This window comes from Sinocyclocheilus anshuiensis, unplaced genomic scaffold, assembly GCF_001515605.1.
Source record: "Sinocyclocheilus anshuiensis isolate Anshui unplaced genomic scaffold, SAMN03320099.WGS_v1.1 scaffold453, whole genome shotgun sequence".
In the NCBI taxonomy this organism is placed as follows: Eukaryota; Metazoa; Chordata; class Actinopteri; order Cypriniformes; family Cyprinidae; genus Sinocyclocheilus; species Sinocyclocheilus anshuiensis.
This window is the reverse complement of record NW_015537979.1, coordinates 1,484,206-1,504,470: the sequence shown is the minus strand read 5'-3', so window position 1 is coordinate 1,504,470 and position 20,265 is coordinate 1,484,206. Positions and strand designations below refer to the sequence as shown.

The 20,265-nt window shown below is 39.0% G+C and overlaps 1 protein-coding gene across 2 annotated transcripts in view; it reads left to right on the top strand.

Moving 5' to 3' along the window:
• Window positions 1-4,841: 4,841 nt before the first annotated feature.
• The window catches only part of LOC107673266 (bromodomain adjacent to zinc finger domain protein 2A-like), a 31,860-nt gene continuing 16,436 nt past the window's right edge, over window positions 4,842-20,265 (top strand). Inside the window, exons 1-12 of one of the 2 annotated variants that reach the window (XM_016466794.1) lie at window positions 4,842-4,942; window positions 7,975-8,104; window positions 8,229-9,005; window positions 10,589-12,244; window positions 13,192-13,404; window positions 13,531-13,911; window positions 14,025-14,085; window positions 15,987-16,095; window positions 16,205-16,312; window positions 16,425-16,647; window positions 16,913-16,974; window positions 17,057-17,122. In XM_016466794.1, coding sequence (XP_016322280.1) covers window positions 7,975-8,104; window positions 8,229-9,005; window positions 10,589-12,244; window positions 13,192-13,404; window positions 13,531-13,911; window positions 14,025-14,085; window positions 15,987-16,095; window positions 16,205-16,312; window positions 16,425-16,647; window positions 16,913-16,974; window positions 17,057-17,122 — 3,786 coding nt within the window. In that variant the 5' untranslated portion in view covers window positions 4,842-4,942. Of the gene's footprint in view, window positions 5,053-7,974; window positions 8,105-8,228; window positions 9,006-10,588; window positions 12,245-13,191; window positions 13,405-13,530; window positions 13,912-14,024; window positions 14,086-15,986; window positions 16,096-16,204; window positions 16,313-16,424; window positions 16,648-16,912; window positions 16,975-17,056; window positions 17,123-20,265 lie in introns of both variants that reach the window. The other variant, XM_016466784.1, reaches the window with a different exon arrangement.

The window sequence follows — 20,265 nt, the reverse complement described above, 5'->3', positions numbered from 1 at the left end:
GCACTAGGCAAGATTTAAATTAGTGAGTTGAAATGACTTGTACTTTTAAGTTGCTTTAACTTAAAATTTTAAGGCAGCCACAAAACTTACGTTTTTAAGTTGAAAGGGGTGAAAATTTTTTAGTGTACTTAAAGCAGCACTATGTAACTTTTGACGCTCTAGCGGTTAATAAACAGAACTGCACACATCCCGCGGAAGAACATTCCAACCGGATCTACTTCTCTAAGTTTGTCTATGGCGATTCACGCAGGTATGTGTTACTCCGCAGCGGTGACGACCCGACCAGGCTACAATAGTCCAAATATAAGTAGGCTACTTATTATACGTGTACCGTAGTGATTCGGAATAAGACAAAAACGCGGTTTGGAAGATTAATTCATGATGTACTCGCTCATTATATACATTTAGCAAATTTTGAACACAGAAAAAGTTACGTAGTGCTGCTTTAATAAGCATCCACAGCTCGCACTTTTACACAACATTTCGCCGCGAGGTCAAGAAGGAGGTGCTCGCTCTCGGCCTATGACTACATGCGGACACCCCTCTCTTCACACCAGCCCTCAGCAGGGTGTAGCCTATGTATAATTCTCTGCCACGTTAATTAAATATAAAAGCGGTCGCCTATTTAAAACGGGTATTCTGGATAAATGCAGTCGTTTGTATATTTTGTATATTGGATGAATGGCATGGCCTCTACTTGTCAGTAGCGGACCATCACTTCCTACAGCCGCATTGTGGCAGCGCAGCCACTCAACATCCTCGCGCTGGGTCCTAAAGCTCTGCGCTCCACTTATGCAGCAGCAGCACATTTGGGTATTGGAAAAAATGGTATGTTTTTATAGAAATCGATAATGAGTATTTGTTTGTAATTTTATGTAACTAAAGGAGTTTGTTTATTGCAACCGGTCCTGCTCTTTCACTCACCAGACCACATATTTAGGCTACATGATGGAGCAAATAGTCAAGTCAAGTCTGCTTTATTGTCAATTCTTCCACATGTACAGCACATACACACAGAGAATTGAAATTGCGTTACTCTCAGACCCTTGGTGCATACAGATAACACTAACAGTAGAACATAAAATACAGATAGATACAGATTAAATATAAAATACAACTATGCAAATAAGGTCATGTAAAAAAAAGAATAATAAAGCAACACAAGGCACATGGCAGATAGAGTGCAAACCAGTGAAGTAAACAAACAGTGCAGATATAATGATTGTAGTGCAAAAGAGCTTATTTTGATTAAAGTGACAAAAAGCTCAGAGAGCAGTTCTTTATTTAAACTGTCAGAAGAGGTAGTTGAATGAGGTCAGTTCAATGCTGAATGAGGTAGTGAGCAGACTACTAGAGCAAAATAGTTGCAGACAAATGCGTTTCCCTTTTATGTTTTTGGTCTTCTGTATGAGTGTTTTTTGTTTGTTTGTTTTTTAGATGCCCTGTCCCAAATGAAACCTAAAATGTTAAATCAGACACCCTACAGTCTTGTGGAGTCATATGTGATGATGCCCCACAGAATTTGAGTTGAGGCATGGGGACAGAATTTGACTGGGCCCCTGTGTATTTGCCAGTCAGAGGAAATATGTTATGTAAATTTAGTAGCAATTTCTGATTGAAAATTCTTTCTACACCATTTGTTTTTCAGTGTGCTTAATGTTCAGCATCATTAGGCTAGTCCAGTCTTCAGTCTCACGTGATCTTTCAGAAATCCTTCTAATATAGATTTGCTGCTCAAGAACCTTTTTTTGTTTTGTGCTGCTGAATATTTTTGTGGAAACTATGATACATTGTCCTTTTTTCAGGATTCTTTGATAAATAAAAATTCAAAAGAACAGATTATTTGAAATAAAAATGTTTTGTTGCATTATAAATGTTTGCAGTATTTTTTTTTAAATCAATTTACTGCATCCTTGCTGAATAAAACAGCAATGCAAGATGGAAAGAATATTTGGGAAATTTTTCATATTTGCAACTGAATATCAGAATATCATAATAAGCTGCTTTTTCACTAGGGGCTAGGGAAGGTCAACCAATTTTGTGGGCATTCACCAAATCTAACGGTTTAGTGTCCAGCAGCTGCTTTGCATCATTTTAAAAAGAGTACTTTTTATGGAAAATAATACTTTTTAAAGAAAATACGTAAGTGCAAACTGAATGTAGTGTTTTCTGACACTTAACTGCATGTTACTTAAATGAAAATGTATTATAGTTTACAATTTATATTGCATGCAATTAACTGAACTTTAGAGTGTTTTTTGACCCACTGAAGTAGTCCTCTTTCATCTTTATACGCAATTTCATAATTGCTATTGTCTGTGGAAATATGGTTAAAGTGTAAGGGTGAATGCACTGACAAACATTTATAATAAACTAAAATATGCTTTAATGTCATTTCTATTGAAACCTCTAATGTATTTATAATTACAGATTTGTAGTTGAAGTTTCAATTTAAGTATTTAAAATATCCATCCATTCTCCAAACTGTTTATAGGGTTGCAGGACTTTTGAAATATATTAACATTAAATGTAAAGTCAAATAACACTACAGTTAAAAATGATAATCAAGTACTTCTTTGAAGCACGACAAAAGATTATTAAAACTATGATTCAAAATGTAAAACTTTTAATTTGACATTATTACAAAGGACACTTTTAAAAAACTCAGTTCAAACTGAAAATGAACTCTCTTAAGTGGCCTTTTATTTCAGTTATATATTATCTGCAAGTATAGTGATTTAAGAGCCCATTCAGCAGGCACACTTCTTATTCACACGAGTCTTGAGGTCTATTATGTGCTGCTCTTTTATATCCTCAACCAGAAAAAAAGCTTGGTGAATATAGTCTTTTTTCATGTCATTACATTGTTTAGAGCATAAGCAAAAAAAATGGAAAAATAACATTTTTGAAAAATGATATTTTATCCATATGTTATGCTATGCTCTCTGTAGAGGACACCAGGACTCAGTTTTTCTAAAAAATAAAATGACATAGACACGAAAAGGCAAAAACTATGGGATTTTTTAAAAATCACCAATCAATTTATAGGTTTCAGGATTTTTTTTATACCAAACTTTGTATAAGGATGATTCTCAACTATGTTATAAAAGATATAACAAAATGATTTGATATACCATTTTATTTTATGCAATATGTGTGTAAAATGTCCATAAACTGGTTTTCCCATTAAACACAATGTTATCTATATACTGTACCTAATTTGCATATTAATGTGCTGTTTGGACAGCATGTTGAAAAAAGCAGTGTAATAATGAGAGTAATAATTGGCCAAATTTTCATAATATCTAATATTTCATAAGAATAATTTATTTTCCCATTCATTTGTTGTGTCTCCCAAAAATGCACAATGAACATGCTTTTAGTCCTGGTGTCCTCTACAGTGGACATGTATGAAATTATGTCCTGTTTCATAAGGAAGTCATATTTTGGTTTGAAACCCTATGACATTTTCCTGAGATGTTGATTTATGACAAACAATTTGAAAATGAATCAGATTTAATTGATAATTACAAAATATTATCATATTTCCATAAGGATGTACAATTTTATCACTAAATTAATGTCAGCCATTTTTAAAGATCAAGCAGAGTGAGTGGTCATGAAGAAACTTCCAACTATTTGAGAAGGGTCTGGCTGCAGCTGGCGCTTGCACTCTCAGACTTGCACTCTCGCACTTGCACTCTCAGGCTTGCACTCTCAGGCAGGAAGGGTCTGGCTGCAGCTGGCGCTTGCACTCTCAGGCGAGAAGGGTCTGGCTGCAGCTGGCGCTTGCACTCTCAGACTTGCATTCTCAGACTTGCACTCTCGCACTTGCACTCTCAGGCTTGCACTCTCAGGCAGGAAGGGTCTGGCTGCAGCTGGCGCTTGCACTCTCAGGCGAGAAGGGTCTGGCTGCAGCTGGCGCTTGCACTATCAGGCTTACACTCTCAGACACTTGAACTTCCGCTAGCGACGTCACTTGCAGTCTTTATTATTTTTTATTTTGTTCTATTTATTGATTACTTTTTGTTTGAATCTCTCAACATTTTACAACAGTAGCCAGGTGGTGAAGACAAGAAAAAAGAAACTAAATTACGAAGTCATGTTCTGTGGCCACGGATTTGTGGGTCTTGTCTTTTTCTTGCAGGACCCTGTATGTTATAGTAGACTAAATTAGTTTTAATCATTAAATCACCACCACAGCGTCTTGTCTCCATTGGCAACACGCACGATTTGTGTCGATTGCAAGTGACGTCGCAGGTAGCGGAGAGTGCAAGTGGCGATTGCAAGTGACTTCGTAATTTAGTTTCTTTTTTCTTGTCTTCACCACCTGGCTACTGTTGTAAAATGTTGAGAGATTCAAACAAAAAGTAATCAATAAATAGAACAAAATAAAAAATAATAAAGACTGCAAGTGACGTCGCTAGCGGAAGTGCAAGTGTCTGAGAGTGCAAGCCTGATAGTGCAAGCGCCAGCTGCAGCCAGACCCTTCTCGCCTGAGAGTGCAAGCCTGAGAGTGCAAGTGCGAGAGTGCAAGTCTGAGAGTGCAAGCGCCAGGCTGCAGCCAGACCCTTTTGAACTATTTGGCATCTCTGAAAAGCCCTGAATGTGCTCTGTACAGGACATCCAGACTTACAACTGTGACATGTGGGGTCTCAGAGAAATTAACTAAAATATGATGTCTACTGCAGAGACAAAAACTCCATAGCTGGGTGTCTCAGGTGGCTATAGTGGGGAGAGTGGTTCGTGTCAGACTCAGAGCAGAGGCAGAGGTCCTGGTGTTTGGCACGGGTCTCCTCTCCTCTCCCGGCACCCGGTCGGCGCTGGGACCCGGAGGCGCGCGGTCCTTCACTTCCTCTTTCGGCTCGCTCTCTTTCTCTCGTCTGTGATCATGGCTGCGCTCAAACATTACCAGCCATGTTTGCAAATCTGAAACCCAAAGGTTAGCGATTTACGCGTTTATTATTTACATCGCGTACACCCTCTTCATCCACATCGGTCTTTTGCCGGGGGCCACACTCCCCGTCTCCTGTGCGATCGGCAGGTATCAAGGTTGGGCAGTTTTATTATCATTATACGGGGAAACTTTTGAGAGTGTGTTGTGTGGGTGATGCTGCCTCATTGTCTCTTAGCGTAAATCGGGAAGATAACCTGAATTAATCAACGAAACATGACCTTCTGACACGAGATGATAAACGTCCGTCTTTAACGTCGCATTCGTAGAAACGAGCTTTAAAAGCATAACAATCTCCCCTAATGTCTTACAGCTCACAAACCCTCTTGTATTTATATAATCAGCCCGTTTTATCTGTACGTCTTTAATTATTTAAATAACGCACAAACCCGTGGTTATGTAAATAAGAGCTGGTGTTTTCGTTTAACTCACACCACTTTCGTCGATGATTAAACGCTGTTAAAGTAAATTCGAGTCCAATTTCATTCATACTCCTAAATATTGAATGAACATTAATGCTAATCGGCGAATATTGTCTCATAAACGGTCGCGAGGAGTCGTTGTGATGCGGGACGCAGGCCTCGTTTTGTCCCGGCGTCGCCGCTGATGTCAACCGAGCACTTTAATCAAACTTCATATCAAAATAACATTTTATACATGTCTGTATATCTCTAGCTTTTCATTATGTACATCACTAAAACGTCTTCCCATTATCTTTACTTGTGGTCATGTGTCTGAGTACATAATTAGTCTTTTATCTCAAAGCAGAGTCTTTTTGTTTTCGTTTTTGTGTTTGTTGTTTGGCCGCATCTCGTTTCTTTTTCTCAGTTTTATGGTTTAATATGTGCTCGTGCAAGAGTGAAATTCTGTGAAAGACAACGGAGAACCCGAGCTAGAGCAGATATGAGCTGGTTTACCCGAGCTGTGGTGTTTTAGTGTTGGAGAAGTTTTATCAAATGTGGATCTATATTTATATTTGTGTGTGTGTGAGTTCAGAAGCAGCGCATGGTCATGCGCGGCGGTTAGCCTTCATGCTAGCCGACTCCCACATCTCCCTCGTTTATTTATTCACATTTCCCGTTTGATATTTAATCAAACATCCCTCTTTCTAAGTATGTGCTGCTTTTCAGTGGCGTCGTGTGGCTGCACGGCCATTCTGAATGAAATCTTACAGTTTTGAGTTTGATGTTTACTGTTAGCTGCGGGGCTAATGATGGACGCGCATACAATAATTAGTGCCGATTTGATATAAATGCATAAATCTAACATGAGGCCATTTAAACGGGCTTTTATAAAAATGTCCAGGACTGACTTGTTGTTGTGTTTCAGGTGTAAGTTAGTCGTTGAGGTTGAGGCTGGTGTTCAGCATGAAATCTGCGTGTGAGATGTGTGTTATTTAACGCTATTGGCTCATCGGCTTTATCTGCGACATTTTATGTTGAGATGTGAAGAGCAATATTTGTGATGTCCGCCGCAGCAGTGTTCACTCACTGGCTGTGTCTCAAAACCTCGCACACCGGCGACCTGCACAGCGTTCTGGGGCGTCATTGGTGCGTTCCGAACGTTCGGTGTGTGCTCAAAGATGCCGAAAATCCAATTAGAACGTTATGTACTCGCCAACAACGCTGATAAATGCTGTATAGTTAGGCAGATCGCTAGCGTTTGAAACGCAGCCTCTTCCTTCAGCACTCTGGTTCATTAACGTTAAACGAGTTGGAGTCTGCAGATTTTTAGTGCAGGAAGATGAGAAGGATCTGCCTGTTGTTTAAAAAAGTAATTGTGGTATTGAAATATGAGTCAGGCTATTTGGAAGGATTTATATGAACTTTTTCCATGACTCTGTGGGTTTAACCTTTATTTTACACAATTTTTAGGCCACAAAAATGGGTTGTCCACAGACTTTTTTTTTGTTGTTGTAAAGATGTGTTTTTAATGGTCTGACAGCTGAGTGACAGACACCAAGGTAAACAAAAGTACAACCTTAGTTGGCCCTAGAAACGCCAAGGTCATGGGTTTGACTGAACTGATGCAAGTCGTTTCTGATGAAAGTGCCAAAAGTAAAAAAAAGTAACATTCTATTCCTCGCAGCCTCATTTTCATCCATGTCAAAATTACATGTACTGTTTATTGTGAGTAATATCTGTAATGACAAGTGTTAAAGCAGGTTTCTTGAATATATCCCACACCCTGTCAATCATTGGTTGGATAAATGGAAAGTCCCGCCCTAAACTTACTCGATTCATTTAGCCAGTATTGCTGTGTCAGATTGTTCGTTTTTTTTTTTATCACAGAATGTCAGAAATCACATACTCTAGTAGGCACTACAGTTGGCGAGGAACGAACTTCGTGACTGAGAGGGAAAAAAAAGTGTTTATGTAGTGTGAATGTAATCCAGGAGTACTACATTTGCCATGTTGGCTTTGTCACGTGACCTATGGCATCCAGTTATATTGCTTCACTGCTGTTCACAAATCCTGTCCCATGGCCTTTGTGGGATAGTAAAGTGTGCTTTGGATGCGTACTTCAAAATCTCGCCCGAAGTAGTAGTTCACCTGGGCACTTTTCTCCTAGTTTTTTGAATACTATGAATTTGGACAAATGGTGTGTCCCAGTTTGTGTCCTTATGCACTATTCAATGCCATTTTGTAGTATAAATCGTGTTGTTAATGTGTTCCAAGTCCAATAATAAGAAGTGCACTTCAAATGCCTGGGTGATGCACTTAATTAATTGAAAAAACAAAACAAAATGTGGAATGGACACTAAATGCATTTAGACTCTGATGCTCGATAAGATACCCTTCTAAACTTTGTATTGTGCATAGTGTATAGTGCATCATTTGGGAAACAACAATACTGAATTTGTGTACTGTTTAGTAGGCATATTCAGATCCAGATTTTTTAGGGAAATCAAGTGACAATTGGCATATTTACAGTTGTCTGTGCATAAGAGAAAATATCTTAATACTAAAAATATGCCTCATATCATCTTTCAGTTCTGTATTTTTTTCTTCTTCTGCCAGATGGAAGCAAATAACCATTTTAACTATGGGCCTCACTCTTCTGTGTCAGCAAACTCAGGACTGAAGCGTTCCTCAGGAGATTCTCTCTATACTAACGGGTCCTCCATGAGCTTCCCCCAGCAAGGGAAAAGTGAGTCTCTGTCTTGTATTTGCATTGCATTTTTTATCCATATATGTAGTCTATAAATCCATAAACATGGTGGCTTTTAAGGCTTTTATGCTCTGTTTTTTGACTGATGCTGTTGGTCACACAGATCTGAATGGCCAAATGAATGTGAATGGCATCACTACTGCAGGTGGGAGCAGCCAGCCAGGCGCCCACCCTTCCTCTTCCTCTTATCCTCATATGAGCAACCATCACCTCCCAGGCAGCATGGGATATGACTATCTGTGGGGCCAGTCTCAGTACAGCCCGGCGATGGGGCCCGTCCCTCCCCACGGGTTGCACCAGAAGCCAGGCTCCCAGGGTGGGATACAACCACAGCAGCCTCAGCACCACTTCCAGAGCCATGGACCGTACCAAGTCAATGGCAGTATGGGACCGTCCCAGCAACCTCCAGGTGCTGGGCTGCAGTACTGGGGAAGGGGAAATCCTGGGCAGCAGTCGCAGGGGGGATCTTCGATGCCAATGGGATATAACTCTCCCAGTATGTATGGGACATATCCCAACCAGGGCATCCCAGTGTCCCAGCATCACCAGCAGCCTCCAGCCTTGCAGCACCAGTCTGCAACGGCACATCATCTCCAACACCATTCACACCACCAGCAGCAACAGCAGCAGCATTATGGTGTGATGCCTAATGGAATGCCGTTTTACCAGCATCCATCGCACCAGGCCCAAACTCAGTCTCAACCACAGACTCCGATGATACCACCCGCCGCGCAGAGCTTTACACCTCCACGAGGAAGCCCTCAGCACCATCACATGGGCAGTGGAGAAGGAAGAAGCAGCCCCCATCACGTCCAGGTCCCAATGAGGTCTCCTTCTACTGTGCCTGATAGCGGTTCGCCTAAGAGCAGAGAGATGCAAGGTGAGCAACTGCCACAAACAGGCCTCAGTGTATTGGAAACAGGGCAGTTATTGTTTAGATTTTTTATATATTTATAAAATATATATTTATTTATTTATTAAATTTTATTTAGTATTAAGGGCTGCCAAAGTTAAAGTACTAAATATTTAATTAGTATTTAGTATTAGTATTCGGCACAGTCTAGTGTTATTGCTATTGAGTAGCATTTTCATGTCTAATAGAGGTGGGCTGTAAAGTTGTATTAAAACAAATTAATTTGACATTATTTTAGTTAGTTTTACAATCTAGAAAATGTGTTAGTTTAAATTTTTCCCATAAAAAAAAAAAGGTATGCTATGCAACTTGCCTCTAGCTTAAAGGTTGATAAATAAAACCATTTTGGTTGTGCTTCGGCTCTTACTGTAGTGTTTCAGGGTAAGACAAAAACACGGTATGAATGGTGGATTTATCATGTACTCACTTATTATTTACATTTTGTTAATTAATAAAAAAAATACATCGTGTACATTTAACCTTTTTTTTTCTTTAACTCTAAAACAGTGGTTATAAATGGTGGCACTCCTGCCCAATTCTCACTTTTTTCCTCTTAAATTAAGCCTTAGTAAAGATCTCTGCATAGTACATTGCCTTAAATTAATAAAAAAAATTGGTACATTTCACATGTGACCAACATATGTCAAGTTTGTTTTATGAGGTCTACAGCATTTCAAAACAAGATGGTTTCACTTGTTTGCAGATAACTTTGTGGAACAATATACAATCTTTGGCATTCATATTGTAAGTAATATGATTACAAAAATGGCAGCATGTTTTATCATGCATGTTCTGATTTCTTGTACTTAGGTGGTGCCATGCACTTCCTGAATGGCTTTTAATATCACCAACACTAGCATTCTGTCCTCTGACAAAAGTAATTTTAGGCCAGTCAGACGTGTTTTCTCCAAAGGAAGTTGACTTTTTGGATTAAGAAGTGATTCAAACTGACGGATAGTCCGTAAACAGGTGATATCTTGCCCCTGTTCTCTTTTCCACCCACATTCTGCCTCAATCATCAGACAGTGGAAAACTGCACGCAGCCTAGACACAGTTAAACAATCAACAATACTGCGCTTTCCATTGAAGATCAAGATGCATTGTCTGTGTGTTAATTTTTTTACTCTGCTTTGAACTTATTCACACTGTATTCAAATTGCTCAGAGGAGCATGAGGCAACAACTATCAGAGGCTTTACTGTAATTTCCACTTTGATGCGTATGCTGATTTTGGACCTTTTCTCTCGTTCACTCATTCATTATATACAGCAAATGCCTTATATTTCATTACATGGGAAAATAGTGAGTGTAAAGGAGTGAATATGGTGCACATGCTATTGCACAACTGTGTATAACGCAAGTCGGGTTTGAATTCTAGTTGCCTGCACATTAACAGTATAGTGGACTACTTTTCAGGCCACATCCACGACCTAAAAATCCAATTTTAGTTGCATTTCAAACCACAAACAAATGAATGTGTTTTTTGCTACCTATCTGAACAGTTTTGTGTTCTCACTAACAACTGTTGTATATGTGTTTTGTGGTCTGTAGTTTCTATGAATGAGTCCTTTAAAGAAATGGATAAAGGCTTCAATGGAGTCGAGAAAAGCTCTGTACCCCAACGGTTGCCCAAAACTGAGAGTTTTCCTGTAAAGCCCCCTGGCTCTGTTTCCTCTACCGACTATAACCAGGCTGCGCAGCATCCAGCCGTGGACCTGGAGAAACCTGTAAAACAACGTCAGGAGATGGGAGCTGCTGCAAAGGAGCTTAGTTCTTCCCCCGTCTCTGGACCTCCTCCACCCCTAGCTAGTCCGCCTCGGAAAACTTTGACCCTGCAGGATTCACATTCTCCTTCGTCTCCAGGGTTTGCTTTATCTACAGCTTTGGGTGTCGACGCAAATGCATCTGTGTCTCCACCCTCTCCTCTCACACCACCGCTTCAGATGGTCCAAGGCCAAAGACCTGGATTCTCTGGACCTTCATCAGCTGAAGGAACACCTGCAGGACTTGGTACAGCTCCTTCAATGTCTTCTCTTAAGAGCTCCAGAGCTCCTACTGCTGGTTCCCACAACCAGTCTCTGGTGCTTTCTTTTAAGACCTTGATGCATCCTCCAACGGTGCCTGTGCCTCCTCAAACAGTACCGGAGGCCCAGGGATCAAAAAGTCCACAGGTCTCTCCAACACCTTTATCTTTGGCTGCGTCACCATCTGTTGTCTCCGCTCCTCCTGCGCTGGCACCACTTAAAGGACCCCAAGAGGCATCACCTCTAACAGGCCAGAGTCCTAAACATCCTGCTGCTTCCTCGACTCCAACATCTGTTGCAGATAACGTCTCTCTCCCGACAGTCTCTGCACTTCCATCAGTGGTCACTGGTTCTCCTCAAGTTGCCGCTCTGGCTTCATCTGCACCACCTCCCGCTGTTAGCTATTCTCCTCAGGCATCTTCAGCACCTCTCAGTGTTTCTCCAAATGTATCTCGCTCCCTCATTGGCCTTGTTACTCAGCCTTTAGAGACTGTGGCAAATGCGGACGTTTCTTCTCACAGTCCAGGGCAGATGGGTTCTCATGGTGTAGTACGGCACAACTTTGGGGAATCGCACTCTAGACCTGAGGCCTGTGGTTCCAAGAGTAAAGTTGGAATCATAATGGGCACATCCAAAAAGGAGTCCAACAATGAGACTCAAGCTGAGATGCATAAGGTGCAAATTCATGGTAGAAACCTTGAACTGGCTTTCATTGTTCCAAAGGAACCTGAAAGAGACACTATGGCAGTTGGCAGAAAGGACTCTAATAGTATCAGAGATCAGACTACCCCAAGGAAAGGAGAAAGTGAGACTTTAAATGATACTTTTGGCACTGACACGTCACTGGACTATCCGTCCTTGGCCGAGTCAACCTACCTTGAAAGCTCAAGAGCTGAGGATGGGAGTTCAATGATGGACACTTTTGATAATTCTTATAGTCTTTCCCAGACTGGAGACCAATCAAAGTTTACAGAAGGATCCATGATTGATGTCTCCAGGGACTTGCAGGACACTTCTTGTGAAGAAGAAAACTTGAACAGCTCCATGACCTCTACCAGTTCCACCGAGGCGGCGTCCCTCAAAGATAACACGTCTCTACTGGATGACTCTTTAAACGACACCTCACAAAACAGCTCCTCCCTGCTGTCTGCATCTATTAATGCCTCTACACACTCTATCAAAGGTGAGATTTCCAGTGCACTAATAATGAACTAATAATGGATTAATAAACAAATGAATCATTGTTCATTTGCTGAAGGTTACAGTTAACAATGTTGTTAAATTATTAGTGTTTTTATTTATCACACTTGGTACCTTCATGGTCAAAAGTGACACAAACCTTGAAGTGTTTTCATTTTTTTTCCCAGGAAAATCAAAGTTATATGTTTTTGTTCAATAATATTTCTTTTTATTTTGTATTTTGAGAGTTTTATGGTGCTACTTAATATTTATGCAATAATTATGATCCATTTTTTATAATTGAAAATAATAATAAAAAAAAAAATCCTAATTTTTAAAAGGTTTTTCTATTAATGTAGTATTCCATGGTAAAATAGACACTAGCTGTGCACTAGCTCTGCAATTTTTTTTTTCTATTTTCACATTTATTTTTCCCATTCATTTCCTGTGGCGCAAAGACCAAGTGTGACCAAGTGAACACCATTTTTGACCACAAAGACCAAGTGTGATATTTATTTATTTATTTTTTTAAATCATGCTCTCAATTTTATTGTGTGTGTTCACAAGCCAAATGCCATAAGTCACCAAGTTTCATAGCATTTCGATGAAGCTATTACTTTTAAAATGTCAAAATGTAAAATATGTTGGTCAAAAGTGACCGAAGAGGCCCAGAGAGAGCCTTTGATGACAGTAAAGGTAGTGGGCATGTACCAAATGCATATCCAATATCGACCAATAAGATAAAAAAAAAATTACTGATTAGCCGGTAACCAGTATGGTCTCAATATATTGTACATCCAAATTTTTTTCTGTAAAATGTGTAGTTTTAACACTTTTTTTCACGTGTAATTGAACACTAAACATTCAATCGTGATTTGAATGCTTGGCAGATGCATTGTCGACATCTTTTGATGTCAGTTGTTTAAACACAACACATTGTATTCCCCATAGGTGATCATATTCTTGGCAAAGAGAATGGACCTGATACTTCAGGAGGTGACAGAAGATCTGCGCTCTCTGTAATGACAGTTAAAGCGCTGCAAGCGGTTGTCAGCGGTTCTGTTGAAGGGGCGACCACACATATGTGTGAAACCCACATCGCCATGCCAACAAAGAAGCCACGGAAGCCTAGAACCCCAAAGACGACAGTTGCTACTGCTGAAAGTAAATGCACAATCATGCTTACTTAGCTAATGGTTTACAGGTGTTTTAAAATGATAGTCAATAAATCAGTTGGACAACATTAAGTTAGATGCTAAATGCTGTCTCTATTTACTTAATTATTTCCAGTTGGCTCTCCTGATTCCAAGATCAAGAAACAAAAGTTAACACCTGATGGCCCAAAACAAGAAAAGGTTAGGAGGAGAAAGAAAACCGAGGATAATTCACTGAGTGCAGTGAAGAAGAGGAAAATCTCTAAAGAGGCAAAGGAACAGGAGGGCGTCCCAACTGATACCTCAACTCCTTCAAATGCTCTGCCTCTCCTTCCAAGTGATCCAATGACGTTTGTCCATGACTCAAGCCTGACCAATAGTGAGAAGCCCATAGTCCAGCCCAAGAAGATCTGGAAGCGCAAGATGAAAGGTGTGAATGAGGCAAAGCCTCCCAAACCAGCCAAAGGGTTGTCAGAAGGGAAAACTGAAGATGATGATGATAACAGCTCCACAGCAGGTATCTACATGCTTGAAATTTGTTGTTTGTTTTAAGTAGTGTTCAACCTCTTTATATGCATTCTTCTGGCACTTAAGATTAAAATAGATTAAATTGTTGTTTGTGTGTCTCAGGTGATACCCCAAGGCGTCGGATTGCAACTGAAGCGCAAGTCCAATTTCCTTTGCAGCATGGGTGAGCAGTCCTTTATCTAAAGTATCGATAGCCAGGTCTTGCTGCTTACTTTTTCCAAAGATGCCAACGTGCTCCTAATTTGAAAAAATAATTTTAGGGGTGCAATGAAAGTTGATCAAATAAATAATTAGTTCTTCCTTAATAAAGTAAATACATTTACAAGAAGAAGTATTTAATTTATTTGAATACAAAAAGTACACTAGGTTTTTAAGTATTTCTGCTTCAAACTGTATTTAATAAATAATTATGGAATAATTTACAGTTTAAACATTGAATTAAATGCCAGATATCGTTTGTAACAAAAAAAGCAATAATAACCAGAAAAAAAGTGCAAATGTTGCATAATGCAGGAAGTTTAGTTATGAAAAAGCCTGAAATACACCAGGACTCTTATTTTGAAATATATTTACTACTTTCAGCTGCTTATTCAAACAGATGAGGGAGATAAAATATGCACTCCTACAATCTATCAGTCAAAATCTAAAATATAATCTAAATCATAATATAAACACCATAAAGTAAACATTATTCATCAACGCCATTTTGGGGGGAGGGGGGGGTGACTTCTCTGAGTCTGTAGAATGTGCAACAGTGCCACATTTTTACTTTGAAACATGCAGGGCTTGCATATAATGAAATTATTTTTTGACCTTAAATTTAAAAAACAAAAGCGAGAACTAAATTTTAGACTTTCAAGGACCTGCAGCGACCTAATCCTAATTACATTTTACAGTTTGCACACATGCAATGAAGTGCTTGCACTGTCTAGCCCTGATAACACATTAAAATGTAGTTTTTTAAATTACTGGTAACATTTGTTTCAAAACCAAGCATCTATGGTAGCAAGCATACAAATAGAAATACGCTCTTCTCAAAATAATAATAAAAAAGGCAACACTTTAGATTAGGGAACATCTATTCACTATTAAAAGGGTTAGTTCACCCAAAAATGAAAGTTCAGTCATTAATTACTCACCCTCATGTCGTTCCAAACCCCTAAGACCTCTGTTTATCTTCGGAACACAATTTAAGATATTTTTAATGCGTTCTGACAGCTCTCTGACCCTCCCATAGACAGCAAGGGTCCTTACACGATCAAGGTCCAGAAACGTAGCAAGGAGATCTGTAAAATAATCCATGTGACATCAGGGGTTCAACCGTAATATTACGAAGCTACGAGAATACTTTTTGTGCGCAAAAAAAAACCCCACTTTATTCAACAATTCGTTTCCTCCGTGTCACCGTAGCGCCATTTCGGAGAGTATCAGCTGGACATAAACAGCGTATGTTGTTCTGTGTCAGCCGCTCCACACGGATACGTTTTCTACATTGTTTGTGCTTTGATTTGAACGATAACGTATCCGTGTGGACGAATTGTTGAATAAAGTCTTTTTTTTTTTTTCTTTTGCGCACAAAAAGTATTATAGTAGCTTCGTAATATTCCGGTTGAACCCCTGATGTCACATGGATTATTTTACCGATCTCCTTGCTACGTTTCTGGACGTTGATCGTGTAAGGACCCTTGCTGTCTATGGGAGGGTCAGAGACCTCTCAGAATTCATCAAAAATATCTTAATTTGTGTTTCGAAGATGAACGAAGGTCTTACGGGTTTGGAACGACATGAGGGTGAGTAATTAATGACAAAACTTTCATTTTTGGGTGAACTATCCCTATAAGGGATCTAGAACATGGTCATGCAGAATAAGACATTAATGTGTGCTTTATGATTACTAATAAGCAGCCAATATGCTAGTAATATGCATGCTAATAAGCAAGTGAGTGGCGTTCCCTAATCTATAGTGTTACCTTACTTATCCAGCAGTTTCAAACAGCTTGAAATGTCTTGGAAATTCTCTGGTATGGCAATCCTGTTTCACGTGCTGTGTTTCACATTTGCTAGCTGGAGGCGAGAGATTCGAGTCCGGAGGCTTGAGGACCGCCTGAAAGGAGAGACGTGGTACTATAGCCCCTGCGGCCGGAGGATGAAGCAGTTCCCCGAGGTCATCAAGGTGAGAGCTGTCATACCTGCACCACAATACCACTGTAACCTAATCTGTGTGAGTGATAAACAGGCTTCCGTCTTCATCCGGTTGCTTTTGTCTCTCCTACATCCTCCAGTATCTGAACAGGCATCAGGATGCTCTCCAGGGCGTTTCGAGAGAGCACTTCAGCTTCAGTCCACGCATGCCAGTGGGGGATTTCTATGAGGAGCGTGAAAGCCCTGAGGTGTGTATGAAGATGTGTACAGGTGCTACAGGCGAACATGTGGTTTTCAGCAGCAACATCCCTCACAGTTATGCTGTTCCAAGACATGTTATCGCTCTTTAATTTGTTACAGGGTATGCAATGGTTCCTCCTCGCCAATGAGGAAGTGCCCTCCATGATCATGGCAATAACAGGCAGACGCGGTCGTCCACCAAATCCAGACAAAGAGCCTCGTTCCCGTGGCTGCCGAGCCAGAGGAGCCCCAGGGAGACGGCCAGGCCGACCTCCTAAGCCCAAGATGGAGGATCTGCTCAGCAAAGTGGACGCCAGGCTGCTGAAGAGACTGGAGGCAAAGGGTGAGTCTGAATATTAATATCGTGTCTCAACTGGAGAAACTGTCAGCATGTAAGAATGAGCAGGTGAGGTGTAGGGCAAGGTGCAAACTGTCCCTGTCGATCCCTGGAGCAAAACACTTGTCCTCAGATTGCTTCGGTGGATTGTATGTTTAATAAAAATATACTTGTTGCAGAAGTACCACCTTTTTATCTTCATTTTGTAGTTGTAGCTTTTTTGTGAAATATAATGAGCAACTTTACCCAGTTCATGTTGATTGTTTAACAGAGGACCTCACAGAGCAAGAAAAAGAAAAACTGATCAAGATCAAGAAGAAAATGAAGAGAAAGGTGAGCTGACTTTATATTATTGTTATTTTCTATAACAAGTCTATTTTGGGGACCAGCTGATCATCTGATTTTTCTCATGCAGGCAAGAATGAAAAGAATGGAGGATGCAAAGAATAAAAAGATCCGGCAGGAGAAACGGAAAGCCAAAGTAGGAAATATTCTTCAAATATGTACAGAACTTAAAAACCTGGAAATATGATTTCGAATGATGATGATAACTCTATGGCAACTGTAGGTAATAATAATAATATCCAGACCTGCCAACCTGTACGCATTTTCCGTAGCGGATACGCATTTTGACCTCAAAGTACGCTGGTACGATTTGTCACTCTAAACTACTCAAAAAAACCTGGTGCACTGCAAAAAATGGCTTATCTTACTTAGTATTTTTGTCTTGTTTCTAGTCAAAATATCTAAAAATTCTTAAATCAAGATACTTTTACTAGATAAGCCAAGTGACTTAAGATATTTAGTCTTGTTTCCAGGGGGAAAAAAAAACTAAATTAAGTGCATTTTGCTTAAAACAAGTAAAAATATCTGCCAGTGGGGTAAGGAATATTTTACTTACCCCAATGGCAGATAATTTTACTTGTTTTAAGCAAAATGCACTTAATTTAGGTTTTTTTCCCCCCCTGGAAACAAGACTAAATATCTTAAGTCACTTGGCTTATCTAGTAAAAGTATCTTGATTTAAGAATTTTTAGATATTTTGACTAGAAACAAGACAAAAATACTAAGTAAGATAAGCCATTTTTTGCAGTGTGACGCCTCTGTCCACGTGTAGTATTCAAAACAAGCAACAGAAAAAGATGAAGAGTTCAACCAATCAGAGCATTTTTTAGGTTTTGCTTTTAAATTTCCGTGCGTTTTATTTCTCTCCAAGCTGGCTCTGTTTGTCCGTGAGTCTGCGCGCTGAGATGAGAAAACGCCTGCATCTGAAAAAGCAACACACGCCGAGCATCTTCCCTTGTACCGACTAAACCTTTTGTCCAACAACAAAAAAGAACATAATAACATTCTTTTACTGCACAACATCAGACAAATATTTAAAATAATTTCCCTCTTGATCTGATGTGGCTTCTTATTACAGAATGATGCAGAAATAAATTCTACATTGGAGTAACGGCTAAGTAGATTATCGGATTATAAATAGCATTACGTTATAAAATCTATATATAATCTATATATATAATCTAACATTACTTAATTATTAAAATACTCGAGGTGGTTTTAAGAACACAGATAAACATTGTCGCAGTACAGTATTTATTATCTTAATGTTCTTTTTGAATGTCATCATTCAAAGCGTTTCTGTCTTCTTTTATTCAGTTGCAGAGATAGCTGGCTGTTTTTTGTCCATATTAGGGATTTCCTGGAGTGTCCTGAGTTCTATTTCTTCTATAATGTATATGTGGATTTTCTGCGCGAGGGCGCCCTCAAGCGTCCAGTGTGAATGAAACACATATTACATGTTCATAGCACTAAATATAACAGGAATATCACAAACTGAGTGCAGACCCTGATTATTAACCTATAAAAAATATTTAACATTAAATCTTGCAACCTCAGTGTGAAGCCCCCCGGCCACACTAATGGTACTTAAACAAATTTGGTTGGTAGGTTTGCATCTTAACTTTGGTTTGGTTTAAAGCAGTCATATCATCCTCTCAAATCGTTTTTGCTGCTGTAGCTTTAAGACATGTGTGAACACCCTTTGTTATGATCGAAATAATATAAATGCTTGCTCACTGACTGCTGGTTTGTTGTTGCAGTCCAAAATAGTTTGCACTGCTCCGTCCTTCAATAACAGCCTCTTTACTTTGCTTTGCATTGATTGTGATCAAATTTTATTGAGAGTTCACAACATTACAAACAGTCTACAAATAGGACAGATACAATAAATAGTATGAATACAAATAAAAGTAAAATAAATAAATATGGTATGTTTTCAAATATAATGACATATATATTTCAAATATTTTGAAATCATTGAGTAAAGACTTCTTTTTAATCTTTTTGTAGTTTTTGAAAATTTAACCGACTATTGATAGGCTCTCCTTTTATACACTGCTTTTTTAATATTTAGAAGTGTTTGGAAATTTAATTAATGATTTCATATTATAATGATCTATAACAAAAGATTAAAGACATTTTAAAGCAAAAGAGAATGAGAAGTGCTGTGAATTTTTAATTTTTAGATATTTTGACTAGAAACAAGACAAAAATACTAAGTAAGATAAGCCATTTTTTGACGCCTCTGCAAGCTGGCTCTGTTTGTCCGTGAGTCTGCGCGCTGAGATGAGAAAACGCCTGCATCTGAAAAAGCAACACACGCCGAGCATCTTCCCTTGTACCGACTAAACCTTTTGTCCAACAACAAAAAAGAACATAATAACATTCTTTTACTGCACAACATCAGACAAATATTTAAAATAGTTTCCCTCTTGATCTGATGTGGCTTCTTATCACAGAATGATGCAGAAATAAATTGTACACTGGAATAACGGCTAAGTTGATTAGCAGTGGATTATAAATACCATTACGTTGTAAAATCTATATATAAATAACGTTACTTAATTATTAAAATACTCGAGGTGGTTTTAAGAACACAGATAAACATTGTCGCAGTACAGTATTTATTATCTTAATGTTCTTTTTGAATGTCATCATTCAAAGCGTTTCTGTCTTCTTTTATTCAGTTGCAGAGATAGCTGGCTGTTTTTTGTCCATATTAGGGATTTCCTGGAGTGTCCTGAGTTCTATTTCTTCTATAATGTATATGTGGATTTTCTGCGCGAGGGCGCCCTCAAGCGTCCAGTGTGAATGAAACACATATTACATGTTCATAGCACTAAATATAACAGGAATATCACAAACTGAGTGCAGACCCTGATTATTAACCTATAAAAAATATTTAAATATTAAATCTTGCAAACCCCCCCCTCCCCCCCGCAACGCAGATGGTACTCCAAATAATTTTCCAAGGTTGGCAGGTCTGAATTATCTATAGTGGTATAGTGGGGGCCTCAGCAAAACTTCCAAAGGCTGCAAGGCTGATTTAAAATAAAATAATAAAAAAAAAATGACAAAAGGTTCAAAGAACCTAAACGGCTAAAAATGAAGATGCAAGTTGAAATCCTATTTCTCTTTTTAATTTATTCCCTTAACAACTGTAATTTTTTTTAAGAACCAGGGTTCTCATGAACCTGGAATTTTACTTGCGCATATTATTTATTTTAATATTATTTATTTAATATTTATTCATTTATTTAATATATCTGGAGAAGTAAT